At 38.8% G+C, this 15,519-nt stretch overlaps 6 protein-coding genes and 1 long non-coding RNA gene across 10 annotated transcripts in view; 2 read left to right on the forward strand and 5 right to left on the reverse strand.

Moving 5' to 3' along the window:
- Positions 1 to 573: 573 nt before the first annotated feature.
- Positions 574 to 3,343, reverse strand: LOC123320251. The gene is made up of 5 exons (XM_044907513.1): positions 2,702 to 3,343; positions 2,418 to 2,635; positions 2,185 to 2,364; positions 1,881 to 1,969; positions 574 to 944 (listed from the first exon to the last, which is right to left on the reverse strand). Exons 1-5 carry the CDS (start codon positions 3,300 to 3,302, stop codon positions 626 to 628), a joined length of 1,407 nt encoding a protein of 468 aa, XP_044763448.1. The 5' UTR covers positions 3,303 to 3,343; the 3' UTR covers positions 574 to 625.
- Positions 3,344 to 3,419: 76 nt separating this feature from the next.
- LOC123320273 (alpha-tocopherol transfer protein-like) lies at positions 3,420 to 8,227 on the reverse strand. 3 transcript variants are annotated; one of them, XM_044907546.1, is made up of 7 exons: positions 5,900 to 5,964; positions 5,544 to 5,675; positions 5,278 to 5,434; positions 4,686 to 4,938; positions 4,512 to 4,622; positions 3,790 to 3,892; positions 3,420 to 3,635 (listed from the first exon to the last, which is right to left on the reverse strand). In XM_044907546.1, the coding sequence occupies exons 2-7, from the start codon at positions 5,650 to 5,652 to the stop codon at positions 3,484 to 3,486; spliced, it is 885 nt and encodes a 294-aa protein (XP_044763481.1). In that variant the 5' UTR covers positions 5,653 to 5,675; positions 5,900 to 5,964; the 3' UTR covers positions 3,420 to 3,483. The 3 variants fall into 3 exon arrangements, with proteins under 3 accessions (XP_044763481.1, XP_044763483.1, XP_044763482.1); XM_044907548.1 differs by lacking the exons at positions 5,278 to 5,434; positions 5,544 to 5,675; positions 5,900 to 5,964 and adding exons at positions 7,839 to 7,995; positions 8,104 to 8,227; XM_044907547.1 differs by lacking the exons at positions 5,544 to 5,675; positions 5,900 to 5,964 and adding an exon at positions 8,104 to 8,222.
- LOC123320303 (alpha-tocopherol transfer protein-like) lies at positions 6,572 to 7,528 on the reverse strand. Its single transcript, XM_044907597.1, has 4 exons — positions 7,243 to 7,528; positions 7,073 to 7,183; positions 6,884 to 6,986; positions 6,572 to 6,825 (listed from the first exon to the last, which is right to left on the reverse strand). Exons 1-4 carry the CDS (start codon positions 7,441 to 7,443, stop codon positions 6,674 to 6,676), a joined length of 567 nt encoding a protein of 188 aa, XP_044763532.1. The 5' UTR covers positions 7,444 to 7,528; the 3' UTR covers positions 6,572 to 6,673.
- Positions 8,228 to 8,998: 771 nt separating the features above from the next.
- On the reverse strand, positions 8,999 to 9,387 carry LOC123320338. The gene is made up of 2 exons (XR_006538741.1): positions 9,293 to 9,387; positions 8,999 to 9,235 (listed from the first exon to the last, which is right to left on the reverse strand). It is a non-coding gene; the product is annotated as an uncharacterized LOC123320338 (long non-coding RNA).
- A 34-nt stretch (positions 9,388 to 9,421) lies between these two features.
- Positions 9,422 to 10,510, reverse strand: LOC123320295 (alpha-tocopherol transfer protein-like). The gene is made up of 4 exons (XM_044907587.1): positions 10,259 to 10,510; positions 10,045 to 10,201; positions 9,615 to 9,867; positions 9,422 to 9,563 (listed from the first exon to the last, which is right to left on the reverse strand). Exons 1-4 carry the CDS (start codon positions 10,374 to 10,376, stop codon positions 9,441 to 9,443), a joined length of 651 nt encoding a protein of 216 aa, XP_044763522.1. The 5' UTR covers positions 10,377 to 10,510; the 3' UTR covers positions 9,422 to 9,440.
- Positions 10,511 to 10,935: 425 nt separating this feature from the next.
- On the forward strand, positions 10,936 to 12,002 carry LOC123320332 (farnesol dehydrogenase-like). The gene is made up of 4 exons (XM_044907638.1): positions 10,936 to 11,034; positions 11,202 to 11,666; positions 11,723 to 11,881; positions 11,937 to 12,002. The coding sequence occupies exons 1-4, from the start codon at positions 10,939 to 10,941 to the stop codon at positions 11,976 to 11,978; spliced, it is 762 nt and encodes a 253-aa protein (XP_044763573.1). The 5' UTR covers positions 10,936 to 10,938; the 3' UTR covers positions 11,979 to 12,002.
- Positions 12,003 to 14,542: 2,540 nt separating this feature from the next.
- Positions 14,543 to 15,519, forward strand: part of LOC123320324 — a 376,599-nt gene continuing 375,622 nt past the window's right edge. Inside the window, exons 1-2 of one of the 2 annotated variants that reach the window (XM_044907628.1) lie at positions 14,543 to 14,629; positions 15,268 to 15,379. In XM_044907628.1, coding sequence (XP_044763563.1) covers positions 15,318 to 15,379 — 62 coding nt within the window. In that variant the 5' untranslated portion in view covers positions 14,543 to 14,629; positions 15,268 to 15,317. Of the gene's footprint in view, positions 14,630 to 14,879; positions 15,114 to 15,267; positions 15,380 to 15,519 lie in introns of those variants that run through there. The other variant, XM_044907629.1, reaches the window with a different exon arrangement.

Below are 15,519 nucleotides of genomic sequence, written 5' to 3' on the forward strand. Positions count from 1 at the left end.
TACTTTACTTACTTTTCTTTTTTCCACTTTACTTTTCTTTGCTTCGCTTTACCTTATCCTTCTTGAGTCAACTTTACTTCATTTTTCTATATTTAACTTTACCTCGCTTTTGCTCAGCTTTACTTTACCTTACTTAGCTTTACTTCACTTAACCTAATATTCACGTAACCTAACTACTTTCTCCACTTTGCTTCGCTTTACTTCACTAAACTTTTCTATATTTAACTTTACCTTGCATCTTTTTACTTCACCTTATTCTGTCTCACTTCACCTTGACTTTACTTCACTTCACCTTACGTCGTTTTTTATTTTACTTAACTTTACTTTGCTCCGCTTTACTTCAGTAAAGCTTCACTTTATCTAACTTTACATCATTTCACTTTTCTATACTTTACCTTGCCTCACCTTCAAGGTGGCAAAGACAAATTTCAACACATAAATAGCGACCCTCGCATACAAACACCCAACCAAAAAAATCGCAACGTGTATCACTCATTCACCAAACACTTTTGCTCTTTCCAGGCGTGAAAACCCCCTGGAACCTCCCCCCCTCCCTCAAGAAAACCACCGAACCTCTCCTAAAAAAATATATTCATCCATACAAGCTATACGCGTCCTCATCTCCTCACCGACCTCGCAAGAAAATATGACAGAACGTCAACGATAGGAAGAAACCGGGAGCCAAGTCTTCGGGGGCGGAGCTTCTCAAGGTCAACTTCCTGGCTGTCACCTCGAAGTACGAGCCCTCCCTGGTGAAGAAGGTGATCCACTCGAGGACGGGACATAGCAGCTCGACGGTCATGGAGTCGTCCTCGTCCACGTCCAGCAGGATGCCGGTGACGACGTCGTCGCAGAGCACCGGCGAGCCCACGTCCTGTCTGGAGGTACGGTAAGGCTGGAGGGGGAACACCCTGACTGCGTTCTTGTTGGCGTTCGTTCGAAACCTGTAAATGTATCTTGATCAACGGGTTAAGAGAGAAGGGGCGTGGTCGGAAACGCCCCCTTTTAGGTTAGACGGCGCGTTTGACAGGTGGGCGGTCCCTCGTGACAGTCGCGGTGACAGATGAATGTTTGGTTAGGTTTTTGACAGTTTATTTATGGCTCCAGTGAAATTTTTTCATTTCGCCCCTTTTGATTGATGAAAAAGATGTATTTTAAATAGAATGACGTGCAATCTCGATATACAGGGTGTATATGTTGAGGGGTACTTTGATTCTATTGAAAGTAGTTTTTTTGTCAAATAAACGAGATAAACGTTAACTCGGGACAGCCTGCGTTAATGTTTTCGGGGAAAAGATCGCCTCCTTCGTATTTAGTAAACACCCTGTATAATATCACTTAGCAAACGACCAATCGAAAACTCCAAACTTAAGTTTGGAAAACAATAACTTAAATCATTAAAAAATGCAGTTTTTGAGATTAATTTTTGATTTACTCCCTATACAGGGTGTCCCAAATTCGATGTCCAGTGAGATCTCGGAAACTAGAGGAGCTACAGCAAAACCGATGACTTTTTCTGAGCTCTTTTTCAGAGAAACCAAGGATGGTGAGAACCGTAGCCTCCTACGATTAATCGTTTTTGGGTTATTAGCAAATTTTGACGATTTCGAAGAGTTCTCGTAACTTTTTCGTCTTATAATTTACAGATCTGAAGCTTGAACCTTCTACAGGCACTTTTTAAAGACAAAAAGATATGAGATTTTCTCGAAATTTTTGCTAATAATGCAAAAACCAAGAATCGTAGGAGGCTACGGTTACACCATTCTTTGTTTCTCTGAAGAAGAGCTCTAGGTCCTCTAGTTTTCGAGATTCCCTCACTGAACATCGAATTTGGGACAACCTGTACAACTTGAAGTTTTTTTGCACCCCGGTATACTTACTCTGTCAACAACGTCAGTTGAGGATATTGCCGTAGCTCGAAAATCCCTTTACCGAAGTCCACCGGTATCCAAGACAGTAAATTGCACTTCTAAAAACGCAAAAATATGGATTACTAGACTAAAATTCGCAAAAAATAAGTTTTCTCTCGAATATGCAGCGTATTTCGCTCATTGGTAGGAAAAACGAAAAATTGTCTACGGGCGACACATCGGGAGAATCCGACGGCCGCGTCGCCAACCGCCGCGTTTCCAGCCGGAGTTTGAACGTTGCATATTCCTCGGGACTGAAAAAAACCATTCTTACCCCCCTTCTCAGTAGGCTCTCCATTTCCTCCATCTTTACTGCCCTTATATCGGGCACTTTGAAATTCCACTGCACCGGCCTATCCATCTGCATCAGCTCCAGGTTCTCGTTCAGGGAATAGACCTTCTTCAACACCCCGTATCTATTGTGGTCCGATATGTTCTTCGGCAACGTGTGGACCTTCAAAAATAGATTTTTTTTGTCTGCAAACATCACTGGTCAGTCTAACTTACCCCGATGAGAAGAGTGACGTCTTCCCCTAAATTACAAGAGACCGAAGTGAGAACCCATTGGGGTGATACCAAAATGCCGGAGCATAAAAAGTTGGAGATGTTGTAGGAGTCCGAATTGTACAGGGTCACCCTGTAGGAGTACTTCCATTCGTCTATGTACTCCACCTCGGGTTTCGTGGGTTTCTCTGTGCCTATGATCGGGTTTACTGCTAAAATATCTGGAAAAAACACTGGCTTACTGTTTCCTTCTAAAATTTGTGCCGCATAACTCGATCAACGATTACCTTTCCAATTCTTCAACCATTTCGTGACGTCCAGTTCCTTATCGTCGTTCAGCAGGCTCATCTTGGGGAATTTATCGTTCATTATGTCCTGTATCCTGTTGTTCTTCAGTTTGGTACCGTTTTGAAGCCCCGATTTGTCTTCGGCGTTGTTTTGATACTCGACGATGTTCCTCTTCTTCCTCTGCAGTTCCATCTTCAACTTGATCTTCTGGAAGACACTCCCCAAGTCCTCTGAAGCGGTCGTTACTTTCTCAGGATTTTCTTCCGTTGTGGTCGTCTTCCTGTGGGATCTACCTCGTGACTTCCTGTATTTTTTCTTCTTCTTGGCGGTTTCGGGCATGAAGTTCAGGTTTATTATCAGGTTGAGGAACAGGGGTACTTGGGTTAGGTTGAATGGGTCTGTCGCGTTCTCCAGTCGACTAGAGTTGTCGTCTTTCATCGACGTATCTTTGAAAATGGTGGAGGTGCTGGACTCGAAGTTCCGCGGTTCCAACGTTGTTGTGCCATTGGTGGAGTTGGTAGCGAGCTCTTCCCCTCCTTTTACGCCGTTAAAAACGGAAGTACAAATAAAAATAGCTTTGAATAAAAATTCGACAGACATGGATAATTTTTTTTATCTTGTTAGTGTCACTGGTACATCATTCGTGACGTGAGTAGGCTTCTCGATGATGATTCTCGAGAAATCGTTGCTTTGGGTTCGAAATAATAATAACACGGATGAAACTTTAACATGTATTGGATACCATAACAATTCTAAATAAATAAAATTCAAGATATAGGTTTCAGTCGACCTCTAACTTCTTGAAAGTGCCTTCAAGACCGAAAATTTTGTTCAAATCTGTAGATTTCTCGACCCTTTTGGATTCGTCGGTGATTTGTGCTTCTTGGTCCTTGAAGAATTGCTCGTTTTTCTCCAACATGGCCCTCATTTGCTCTGAAAAATGATTTTCTTTAACATTTCTTCCTACAGTCATATTTTGAGCTCGTGGTTTTTCGTTCAAAATGAGGTAACTGGCGATATATTCGAATATAAATTGATTAAAATGATGCAAAGCTCAATTAAATGTAATAAAGTGGTTTTTTCTTACCTCCCAAAACTTTGCAGGGTTCAAGGGTACCTCCAAAGTCTTTTAGAAGCATCTCTTGGGGTACTTTCTTGTAGAATGTGTCCATAGTTGTGTGTATATTAATCTTGAAGAATATTGAGATTAATGATTAGTAGAATACTCACTATACAGGGTGAGTCTTTGGTTTGTAGAGATATTTTAACAGTAGGTCAAATGAACACTTTTTTCCTTCACCTTATTTTCCGAATCTACTCTATTTAAAAGATACAGGCTGTTGGAAACCATTAAATTGTTATTATCTAATGAATGTATGAACGTTTTCTGAAAGTATTCCACGTATTTTCTCGTATAATGCACCATTTTCGAGTAATTTGATATGTTAAAAAATTAACAAGGATCTGTGAAATTTGAAAAATTGGATACTTTGGCTGAATACAACTCTGTTTAAAAGTTCCACAGATGTGTAGGGTTACAGAATTAGCTAGTTAGTCTGAAGGTAAATCTGTTTCCAGGGGTGGCACAGCTCATTATGAAAATTTCGAATGGCTATATCTTTTTATCAGGATCGAATCAGAAAAAATAGTATAGGAAAAAGTGTTTCTTTTGACCTGAAGAATCGACTGTTAAAATATTTGTACGAATCAAAGATTCACCCAGTGTAGATGCAGTGTAAGGAGTTTGAGTTTATCCTCAACTCCTTGAGCAAGGGTGAACTACAGGCCCAACATAACCTATACACTCACCATGTCGAAGAGTTCTTTCTTGATCAAAGGCTTAACAATCGCCAATCCTCTGTCGATCCAAGTAGGGGCGTGGATGATGTGGATGTCCTTCAGCCTTATAGGCAACGCTTCCTAGAACAAAGTACACACTCTACGATAAACCAGGAGATGTACAGGGTGTCTCCGGAGGCATACCTGGACGTAAAACAAGTATTTCTTGGCGGTGAGGGACGTATACTTCAACAGGTGAGCGAAGGTGGATCCCTCGAAGTCGAACACGATGTGGAGGCCTTCGTTGGTGCCCTGAAGGTTCATCAGGAGCGTTATGACCATGTCGAACATCCTCAGTTCGTCGAGGAGGATGTATTTGTCGGGGTTGGTGTCCAGGAGTTTCATGAAGACCACTTTGTAGCCGCTGGGGGCCACTTTTGGTAGGATCGTGACCAATCTGAAAGAGGAGTCTTGAAAAAAGTTTACGTCGATTGTTGGGCATCGATTCTTGTGGAAATCGATTCTAAACCACCGAATTTTTGCCCAGAAAAGGTGGATGAGCTATTGGGGCAAAATTTGGTGGAGTTTTCTCTGGGAGTTTGAAGAAAAACCGCTGGTGACTTGCTGTTCAATTTTCCTCGAGGAAATTTACGTTATCAGACAGTAATATTTTCTTATTACTCGTTCTTTGTCATATCAAAATTGTACTCAGAACTTTTCTAGTTTGATTCACTTCAGATTATGTTTAATTTTTTAGAATCGTGTCGAATTGATTGGAAAATTGGTTCAGTCTTACCCAACGTCTAAGGCCATTTGTATTGCTGGATCTTTGGGGTTTCCATTGGCGAATATATCCCTGCACAGGGTTCTGATGGTGAAAAAGTTTTCAATAGCAGATTTAGCCTGTTCATTGCTGTAGTAGCAACTTTGAAGGAAAAGTATGTACTGGAGTTCTGAAAAGGGAAATAAATACAAATATTTATTTAAATTGTCGTGGCTGTTGAAAGGATTAATCATTGCTATGTGATGGAGAATTCCACCGATGGTATATCGAAAACTTACCACTAATTTTCGGTAGATGGGGTTGTTTTTCAGCCCAGGACCTCAGGCTCTCCACGTCCTCCTTCTTGAGCTGGGGGTTCTTCTCGTACTCCTTCTCAACGTCGAACATTTCGAACCGATTCGAAAAGACAACTGTGTAAAAATGAAAAATTGACGAAGCGTGGGGAGAACAATTTTTTTCGCGTGGCATTGAGTTTTTTCGGTTAGAAAAATGGTGTATTGTCATTAGGGAGAATTTAGGATTGCATTTAAGAAGATCGAGACTACAATTAAAAGATGATTAACTTCTCGGTGCATGCGGTAATTGTTTAATGAACTTTTAAACTTTAACGACGATGATTAAAAAAATTCTTTACCTTATCGAGGAACCGAACCGAATTTCACACCGTAACGATAAAAACTGGGACTTACACCAAGTTTTTCTAACAGAAAACGTTTAGATGTTCCAGTCGACGGTACGGTCCTGCATTGCTGTTCCTTGCCCTAATGTCCAGTTGCAATTAACTGAACAAGGTGATTACGGTGCAATAATGAGTGTTACAACATTCGTGTTGTTTTTTTAGGTGTAGTTTCTCGATAAAATCGACGTGACGCTGTTCGATATATTTCCGTGGCCACAGATTTTTTTCGGAGTCGTTTCACACGTTTTCCTTCAAGGAGACTCGAGTAAGCGCATCCACCATTCTTTTTCGAACAGTTCTACCGACTGTAGACACTCTAACCTCCGGAAAAAAGATGTGGGAACTTGGGATCAGTGTGTTAAATGATTTCGGAGTTACAGACATCTGAAATTCCGCAAATATTTGGGTAAACTTTGGTGGAAATTGTGTCAGCACAGTATCGAAAAAAAAATCTCGAACAAATGTTGAATCTCAGAAATTACTGGCTAGATGACGTTCAAATTTTGCCTCACTTCAGAGTTGGAAAATTAACGGCATTTTTTTCGTGAAAATTTTCTAGAATCTTCAGTCTTCTAGATTCCTTTTCGAAATTATCGTTGGGTGGGGTTGAAAATAACGCAAATTACGTAACAACATGATATTTTATTAAGAATTCAACGTCATAACAATACGTGGCAAAGAAAATTCAATATACATCGACTGGAACAATAATCTCTTAAAAAAAACTTGTCAGTCGACCTCTAACTTCTTGAAAGTGCCTTCCAGACCGAAAATTTTGTTGAAATCCGTTGATTTCTCCACCCTCTTGGATTCGTCGTTGATCTGTTTCTCCTGGTCCTTGAAAAATTCCACGTTCTTCTCCAACATGGCCCTCATTTGCTCTGAAAAATTCCACCATAAGTAAATTTCTTCAACAATTTTAGCCCTTGTTTTTCTTACCTCCCAAAACGTTACAGGGCTCAACGGTACCTCCAAAGTCTTTTGGAAGCATCTCTTGTGGCACTATCGTGTAGAACGTATCCATACTTGTGTGTACATTGATCTTGAAAAAATTGAGAGGCTCAGCTTATCTCTAGATCTGAATGGTTCTCCTGTGAGTTAGGAAGACCCAACATAGCCTATACTCACCATATCAAACAGCTCTTTTTTGATCAATGGTTTGAAGAGGGCTAAAGCCTTGTCGATCCAAGTTGGGGCGTGGATGATGTGGATGTCTTTCAGCCTTATAGGCAACGCTTCCTGGGACAAACAAAGATCTATTTAAGACTGAGGGAAGATGCAGAAGATGCAGCGTTTACCTGGACGTAAAACATGTATTTCTTGGCTGCGCTCGGATTAAATTTCATCAGGTGGGTGAAGGTGGATCCCTCGAAGTCGAAGACGATGTGAAGGCCTTCGTTGGTGCCCTGAAGGTGCATCAGGAGCGTTATGATCATGTCGAACATCCTCAATTGATCGACGTAGATGTATCTGTCGGGATTGGTGTCTAGGAGTTTCATGAAGACCACTTTGTAGCCGCTGGGGGCCACTTTTGGTAGAATAGTGACCAATCTGAAAGAAGAGTCTTGAAAAAAGTAGGTTTACGTCGATTGTTCAGCGTTGATTCTTGTGGAAATCGATTCTAAACCACCGAATTTTTACCCAGAAAAGGTGGATGAGCCATTGGGGCAAAATTTCATGGAGTTTTCTCTGGGGGTTTGAAGAAAAACCACTGGTGACTTGCTGTTAAATTTTCCTCTAGGAAATTCACGTAATCAGACAGTAATATTTTCTTATTACTCGTTTTTTGTCATAACAAAATTGTACTCACAACTTTTCTTGTTGAATTCACTTCAGATTATGTTTAATTTTTTAGAATCGTGTCGAATTGATTGGAAAATTGGTTCAGTCTTACCCAACGTCTAGGGCCATTTGTATTGCTGGATCTTTAGGGTTTCCATTGGCGAATATATCCCTGCACAGGGTTCTGACAGTGAAGAAGTTTTCTATGGCAGATTTCGCCTGTTCATTGCTGTAGTAGCAACTTTGAAGGAAAAGTATGTACTGAAGTTCTGAAAAGGGACACAAATACAAATATTTATTTAAATTGTCGTGGCTTTTGAAGGGATTAATCACTGCCAGTTGTGGAAAATTCCACCGATGGTATATCGAAAACTTACCGCTAATTTTCGGTAGATGGGGTTGTTTTTCAGCCCAGGACCTCAGGCTCTCCACGTCCTCCTTCTTGAGCTGGGGGTTCTTCTCGTATTCTTTCTTGGCATCGAACATTTTGAACCTATTCGGTACGGCAACTGTACGAAAATGACAAACGTACGAAACGTGGAAAATCTAAAAGCGTGAGGGAACAATAATAATTTCGTGACATTGAGTTTTTACTATTGATGATTTCGGTCGTTAAAAAGCCCCTAGGATCGCATTAGAGGAGATGAAAACTACTATTAAAGATCGTCAGGCTTCCGGTTTATTCGAAATTAATTAGGGACACGCGGTAATTGTTTGATGAACTTTGAAATTCGGTTTTAGTGGATTTAGGCCACCCAAATGAACTTTAACGTCTATTAACTAATTATTTTCGGATATTAATTGATAAATCCTGTACCTTACGGATGAATCGAAGTGAATTTTGCACTATTACGTTAAAAACTGAATGTAATTTCGCTTTCACTTCATAATATCGCTGCACACAGTATCGGTTGCATCAAGTTGCTTGAACTTGAACGAATAAACTATATGCCATTCTAGTTTTCCCAGTACGATCTTTCAATAAAACCGAGTTTTCCTTGCTCCAATGTCCAGTTGTAATTAACTGTACGAGGTGATTGGGAAATAATTGTTCGTGATGTAATTTTTTAATGTTGTTTTCCGATAGAATATCGGTAATTAGGCGTGACGCGTTTCGTATGAATAATATTCGATAAATTTCCATTGTGAAATGACTGGTGGTTTATGCTAAAACAACACAGGGCATCCACCATATTTGGGAATGTTTTCTGTCAATTCTTCGTGCTCAAAAAGGGTCTAGAGGAAGTTAGAGGACAAAGTAAAAATTAAAACTTCTGATGCAAAATTTTATTGCTCTTCTGATTACATTTCATGGGCAATTTTTATTCTATCTTCTTCACAAGGCAAATTATCCATTTCAGTCGAGCTGCAGCTTCCTAAAAGTCCCCTCCACGCCAAACGCATTGTTGAAATCTCGTGACTGTTCAACCCTTCTAGATTCGTCGGTTAACTGTCCCTCTTGAGCCTCGAAAAATTCAGCGCATTCCTCGAACATCCTCCTATTTCTTTCTGCGAATACGAACCGAATCAATAAATTTTAACGTGTCGAAACATCGGCATTTTTACCTGCCAAAACCTCTACACGATCTACGTCTCCACCATAATCCGCAGGAAATATTTCTCTGGGTATAATCTTGAAGAACGACTCGATGTCCGTGAAAACTCTGATCTGAAAAAAATGATACGAGTAGTAGTTCAAATGAACCGTTCGATTTTATCGAGTTACCGAGTCGTATAGCTCCTTTTTGAGGAAGGGCTTGAAGAAGGCTAGACCCTTATCTATCCACGATGGTGAATTCGTCAGGTATATACGCTTTAAACGTATCGGTAAGGCCTCCTGAAACGACTGAAGGGGTTTGGGTGCGTTAAAAAAATTACGGATACTCACCTGGAGGTAATATACGTATTTGTGGGCGAAAACTGGGCTGAGCCTTAGGAGGTGAGAGAATGAGACTCCTTGAAGGTCGAAGACCAAGTTGACCCCTTGGTTCGTTCCCTCGAGGTGCATGTGTAGGGTCATCATCATGTCGAACATCCTCAGGTGATCGACGAACGTGTATTTTTCTATGTTGGTGTCTAAGAGTCTCATGAAAACTATTTTGTGGCCGTTTGGGTCGCATCTGGGCAGGATGTAGATTATGCTGAAAATAATGTGAAAGAAGTAGTTCAAATGAACCGCTCGTCGAAAGTTGAGGAAATTGATTAAATTTGTGGTTTTTGCTCGGAAAAACCGAGCTTCCTTTTAAAATATGTTTTTCAGATTCTAGATTAATCTTAAGATCAAGTCCTCAACCTTTGACGAGAAGTTTATAACTCACGCTACACTTAGAGCAGTTTGTATAGCGGGGTCGTTGACGTCTCCGTTTTTGAAGAGTTCCTTGAACATTGTCCGCATCGTGAAGAATATTTCGATGGCTCTTTTGGCTTGTTCGACGCTGTAATAGCAGCTCTGGAGAAAAAGTACGCCCTGGAGTTCTGAAATACGTCAGGAAGTCCTTAAATTATGTAATTTTTTTTTTTAGGGAAACTCACCACTGATTTTAGGTAGATGGGGTTGTTTATCCACCCAGTTCCTCAAATTTTCCACATCTTCCCTCTTCAATTCGTCATCTTTTTTATATTCCTCAGAGAAGTTTGCGTATTTGTCCATCTTGACCAATTTAAAATATTTTTGCGGGTTTTATAATTTAAAGCGCATCCGCCCAATTTCACAATAATTTCAGAGCGATAGTAACATTATGTTTACTTTTACAGTGCAGAGAAAACGATTGAGGCTGATATTTATCGAATATTCGGAGATGAAAGAAAAGCATCTCGTCCTTAACGATTTTTTCCGAGTTTCTGTTGCCGAGGGGAAAAACAGGTTGAAAATTTAATTGGAAAAATTATCGCGTTATAATTACATCAGTCATTAATGTTTTCAATTACTGTACGATTGAAAAACTCGGAGAAGGCAACCTTCTCGAGATAAAATAAATTTTCAGCAAAATTTCGAAAAAGTCGCTTGAATTTAAAAAAGATTTTATCTTTCTGTGAATCAACGTTTGTTATTTGGGTTCAGATGGATTTATGCGAAGAGAAAACCGGTCGTTGGATGCAATTTGCTACCAACACCGAATACCAGAAGGAAAGTCGAAGAATAGTAATCTAGTGATGATCATATCCTGTGGCTTTCGCTTTGATGTTGGACCAGTGTTTGTTGTGTTGTTAAAATGGAAAGGTGGAACGGTAAAATAGCTGTGGTTACAGGTGCTAGTGCTGGTCTAGGAGCTGCAATCTGTAGAAAATTGGTAGAGGAAGGAATAAATGTAAGACGCTTATTTCCAGACGATAAGTATACAAATATTTAGGGGTACAGTGCAGATTTGGTGTATCGAAAATTGACACAAATTGCTCCTAGCTTGACCTTTTTGAAGGGCGAAAACTTCTGTACCTCTGACGCTGTAAGAGTCGACAAAAAATTGATGTTTTCCAGGTCGTTGGATTCGCTAGACGAAAGGAATTGATCGACCAATTGGCCGAGGATATTGAAGGGAAAAACGGAGCCAAACTGTGTGGTCTCAAAGTGGACATAACGAACGAGGATGAAATCGTGAAAGCCTTCGAGTACATCGCCAAGAATATAGGTCCAGTATCGATCTTGATCAACAACGCAGGGGTAGCCCAACTGACCACCCTCATCGACGGGGATACAACCAAGTGGAAAAAAGTTTTAGACACGAACGTGCTAGGTCTGTGCATCGCCACAAGGGAGGCGGTCAAAATGATGAGGGAGAACAACATAGATGGACATATAGTGCATATGAATAGCATTGCTGGGCATAAGGTTGTGCCCATTCCCTACACCAACGTGTATTCCGCTTCTAAATTCGCCGTAACTTCATTGGCTAGGACGCTTTCAAATGAATTGAAGGCTCTAGGCAGTAAAATCAAAGTTACGGTGAGATAATCTGGCGGATGCGCTTTTGTTTGGGCATAACTGAGATTTTTTTTTAGAGTATCAGTCCGGGATACGTAGAGACTGATATTGCTAAAGCTAACGGGTTCCTAGAGGATGAGACGATGAGGGAGATAGAAAGTAAGGCGCCCAGGATGTACCCGATTGACATCGCGAACGCTGTGCTTTATGTACTGGGTACACCACCTCACGTCGAAGTGAGTCTACGATGTTATATTATTCTCTCCTCCAGGTTAATTGAGTCTGTTTCAGGTTACTGAGTTGACGGTCCAGCCTGTAGGTGAGATAGCCTGAAGGTATTTTCCACGTTACACATACACAGTTTAGTTTTTTTAATGAATAAATTATTTTTTTAACATTCTTTTATTACTATTTATTACTCTTTAGAAGGTAGGAAAAACAGGTGAGCCATATCAGCCCAAATAAATTCCTTTCGGACTTAAAATCAATGACCTCGAAATATCCAGAAAAAATTTCCGATTTTCATCTACTAAAACGCAAGGCTATCATGAAAAGTTCTGCCGAAAATTCCTCATAAGTCGTGTCGTTTTGAACTGTAGAATTTAACGAAACTGAGATCAGATTTGGAATCAGGGACCTCAAATTATCCAGAAAACATGTACGGCTCATCAATATCTAAAAGTTGAATTTTTGATTCCGATCGAAAAAAACGCAAGACTATACATCATGAGAATTTTTGACCGAAAATGCTTTTTTCTTCGTATCGTCTTGAAATTCGAAATATAGTTTAATTAGGCTATTATCTACCAGAAACTGCCTTCGGTTCTTCTTCAAGTGAATTATTTTTCGTTTTACGCCTCTTTAAAGGGCTGCAATTTTGGTAGGCCCTAGCAGCCGAAATAAATTTTTTCGTCAAAACTGAGTTCAGATTTGGAATCAGGGACCTCGAATTATCCAGAAAACATGTACGGCACCTCAATATCTAAAACTTCGATTTTTGATTCTGATCGAAAAAAACGCAAGACGCAAATGATGATGAAAAAAGACCGTTTTTCTTTAGACATTCTTGAAAATATTGCGCCATGACTAGAGACATATCGGCGAATATTTGAAATTTTCAAATTTCTCTTTCATTTTTTAGCAGAAGTGTTTACTCTCTGGTTATATCATATAATATAATACTCTTTGGTTATTTTATCTCTTCTGTGCAGACAGGTTATCTCTGGTTCTATGGTTATACTTGATGTTGATCTTAGTTACCTTTCTCGAAGAACGCTAACGCGCTTGCGCGTCCGCCGTGATTCGATACGAGATTCAAAAACAGTTGCCATAAAATAGTTAGCTTTGGTCGGACATTTGCAATTTCTAGAATTTTCCAATGCTTTCCTATGATTTTCGACGATTTCGAATGAATTTTCAACATAATGTGAGTTCAAACCAATATATTTTCATTTTAACTGCATTATTTCAACAAAAATTACATATTGGAAGTTTCAAAGTTGATCATTGCTAAATATCCTAAGGACAATTCTCCTAGTTCTGAATTCGATTTGGTTTTATTAATAAGTTGTTTTTTTCAGAGAGAAAAGAAGTAATTCCACTTCGACAAAATCAACTACAGTAACTTCTGATGGAAAACAGTAAGTTCCACATTATCGGCAAAGCAATACTTCCACTGAAAATTATTTCAGGTAGGTCATCTATGAATAAATTCAATTTAATTGAAACCGACAAAAAAGTGCCTCTTTCCTAAAACGAAAATAAGGAGGTTATCAATCATATATTGTTTTTCATTCTCAGGGTGGCTTGCAACGAAAACAAGAATGAGGATTTCTAAAATTCACTGAACAGTATATTTTTTGCAGAGGCTCGGAAGAAAGAAAATCAAGATGATGAAGATCAGAAGAGTAGGAAATACTCAATCAATGGATAATTTAGATGAAGAACATGAAAGTGGAAGATGTAGAGAAAGTCGACAGCGGTGAGTTGAAAATTGCATGGTCACTTTGAATTTTTACGTAATGACTATTATGAATAAATGCTTATTCACGTTAATTCAGTTCATTTATCAGGAATATTTTTCAAAATACTTATACAATGTTGAATGATTGATGAAATAAAAAGCATGAATATTGGCGAATATTCGAAATTTTTAAATTTCTCTTTCCTTTTTTAGAAGGAGTATTTACTCTCTGGTTATATCATAGAGTATAATACTCTTTGATTATTTTTTCTCTTCTGTGCAGAGCACGGAACACAAATAATGCTTCTGCTTCTGTGGTTCTACTTGATGTTGATCTTAGTTACCTTTCTCGAAGAACGCTAACGCGCTTGCGCGTCCGCCGTGATTCGATACGAGATTCAAAAACAGTTGCCATAAAATAGTTAGCTTTGGTCGGACATTTGCAATTTCTAGAATTTTCCGGTGCTTTCCTATGATTTTCGACGATTTCGAACGAATTTCCTACAGATTGTGAGTTCAAATCGATATATTTTCATTTTAATCTCTTTATTTCAGCAAAAATTACATCTTGGGAGTTTCACAGTTGATCATTGCTAAATATCCCAAGTACAATTTTCCTAGTTCTGATTTCGATTTCTTTTTATTAATTGGATGTTTCTTTCAGAGAGAAAAGAAGTAATTCGACTTGGACAAAATCAACTACAGCAACAAATTCCAGGTTATCGGCAAAGCAAGACTTTCCGCTGAAAATTATTTCAGGTAGGTCATCTGTGAATAGAATTCAATCTTATTGGAACCTACATAAAAGTGCCACTTTTCTAAAAGGAAAATAAGGATGTTTTCAATCATATATTGATTTTCATTTCCAGGATGGCTTGCAACGAAAACGGGGATGAATATTTCCAAAACTCATTGAACTGTTTTTTTTTTGCAGAGGACTCGGAAGAAAGAAAATCAAGATGATGAAGATCAGAAGGGTAGGAAATACTCGAGCAATGGACAATTCAGCCACATGATAGCGGTGAGTGGAAAATTGCATGGTCACTTTGAATTTTTATGAAATGAATATTTCGAATAAATGCTGATTCATGTAATTTTCAGTTGATTCATCAGTAATTTTTTTTTTGAATACTTATACAATGTTAAATGATTGAAGAAATGAAAAGCATGAATATTGGCGAATATTTGAAATTTTCAAATTTCTCTTTCTTTTTTTAATAGTAGTATTCACTCTCTGGTTATATCATGGAGTATAATACTCTTTGGTTATTTTATCTCTTCTGTGCAGAGACAGGTTTTCTCTGCCTCTGTGGTTATACTTGATGTTGATCTTAGTTACCTTTCTCGAAGAACGCTAATGCGCCTGCGCGTCCGCCGTGATTCGATACGAGATTCAAAAACAGTTGCCATAAAATAGTTAGCTTTGGTCGGACATTTGCAATTTCTAGAATTTTCCGATGCTTTCTTATGATTTTCGACGATTTCGAATGAATTTTCAACATAATGTGAGTTCAAATTAATATATTTTCATTATAATCATATTATTTCAGCAAAAATTACATCTTGGAAGTTTCAAAGTTGATTATTGCTAAATATCCCAAGGACAATTCTCCTATTTCTGATTTCGATTAAGTTTTGCTCATTAGTTGTTTCTTTCAGAGAGAAAATAAGTAATTCCACTGGAACAAAATCAACTACAGCAACTTAAGATGGAAAACAACAAATTCCAGGTTATCGGCAAAGCAAGACTTTCCGCTGAAAATTATTTCAGGTAGGTCACCTATGAATAGAATTCAATCTTATCGAAATCAACAAAAATGTGCCTCTTTTCTAAAACGAAAATAAGGAGGTTTTCAATCATATATTTTTTTTGCATTTCCATTGTGGCTTGCAACAAAAATATTGGTAAGG

Source organism: Coccinella septempunctata, chromosome 9, assembly GCF_907165205.1.
Source record: "Coccinella septempunctata chromosome 9, icCocSept1.1, whole genome shotgun sequence".
NCBI classification, from domain to species: domain Eukaryota; kingdom Metazoa; phylum Arthropoda; class Insecta; order Coleoptera; family Coccinellidae; genus Coccinella; species Coccinella septempunctata.

Coding starts and splice junctions, on each gene's coding strand:
- LOC123320251 (XM_044907513.1), bottom strand. CDS start 3,302: ATGTCTGTCGAATTTTTATTCAAAGCTATTTTTATTTGTACTTCCGTT. Junction 2,636..2,701: donor ATGGTTGAAGAATTGGAAAG/GTAATCGTTGAT, acceptor TGTTTTTTCCAG/ATATTTTAGCAGTAAACCCG. Junction 1,970..2,184: donor AGAGCCTACTGAGAAGGGGG/GTAAGAATGGTT, acceptor TTGCGTTTTTAG/AAGTGCAATTTACTGTCTTG.
- LOC123320303 (XM_044907597.1), bottom strand. CDS start 7,443: ATGAAACTCCTAGACACCAATCCCGACAGATACATCTACGTCGATCAA. Junction 7,184..7,242: donor AATACATGTTTTACGTCCAG/GTAAACGCTGCA, acceptor TGTTTGTCCCAG/GAAGCGTTGCCTATAAGGCT. Junction 6,987..7,072: donor AAAAAGAGCTGTTTGATATG/GTGAGTATAGGC, acceptor AATTTTTTCAAG/ATCAATGTACACACAAGTAT.
- LOC123320273 (XM_044907548.1), bottom strand. CDS start 8,212: ATGTTCGATGCCAAGAAAGAATACGAGAAGAACCCCCAGCTCAAGAAG. Junction 4,939..7,838: donor CAAATGGCCCTAGACGTTGG/GTAAGACTGAAC, acceptor CTCCTCTTTCAG/ATTGGTCACGATCCTACCAA. Junction 3,893..4,511: donor AGAAAGAACTCTTCGACATG/GTGAGTGTATAG, acceptor ATATTCTTCAAG/ATTAATATACACACAACTAT.
- LOC123320295 (XM_044907587.1), bottom strand. CDS start 10,376: ATGGACAAATACGCAAACTTCTCTGAGGAATATAAAAAAGATGACGAA. Junction 9,868..10,044: donor CAAACTGCTCTAAGTGTAGC/GTGAGTTATAAA, acceptor CATTATTTTCAG/CATAATCTACATCCTGCCCA. Junction 9,564..9,614: donor AATACGTATATTACCTCCAG/GTGAGTATCCGT, acceptor CAGTCGTTTCAG/GAGGCCTTACCGATACGTTT.
- LOC123320332 (XM_044907638.1), top strand. CDS start 10,939: ATGGAAAGGTGGAACGGTAAAATAGCTGTGGTTACAGGTGCTAGTGCT. Junction 11,035..11,201: donor TGGTAGAGGAAGGAATAAAT/GTAAGACGCTTA, acceptor GATGTTTTCCAG/GTCGTTGGATTCGCTAGACG. Junction 11,667..11,722: donor GCAGTAAAATCAAAGTTACG/GTGAGATAATCT, acceptor ATTTTTTTTTAG/AGTATCAGTCCGGGATACGT.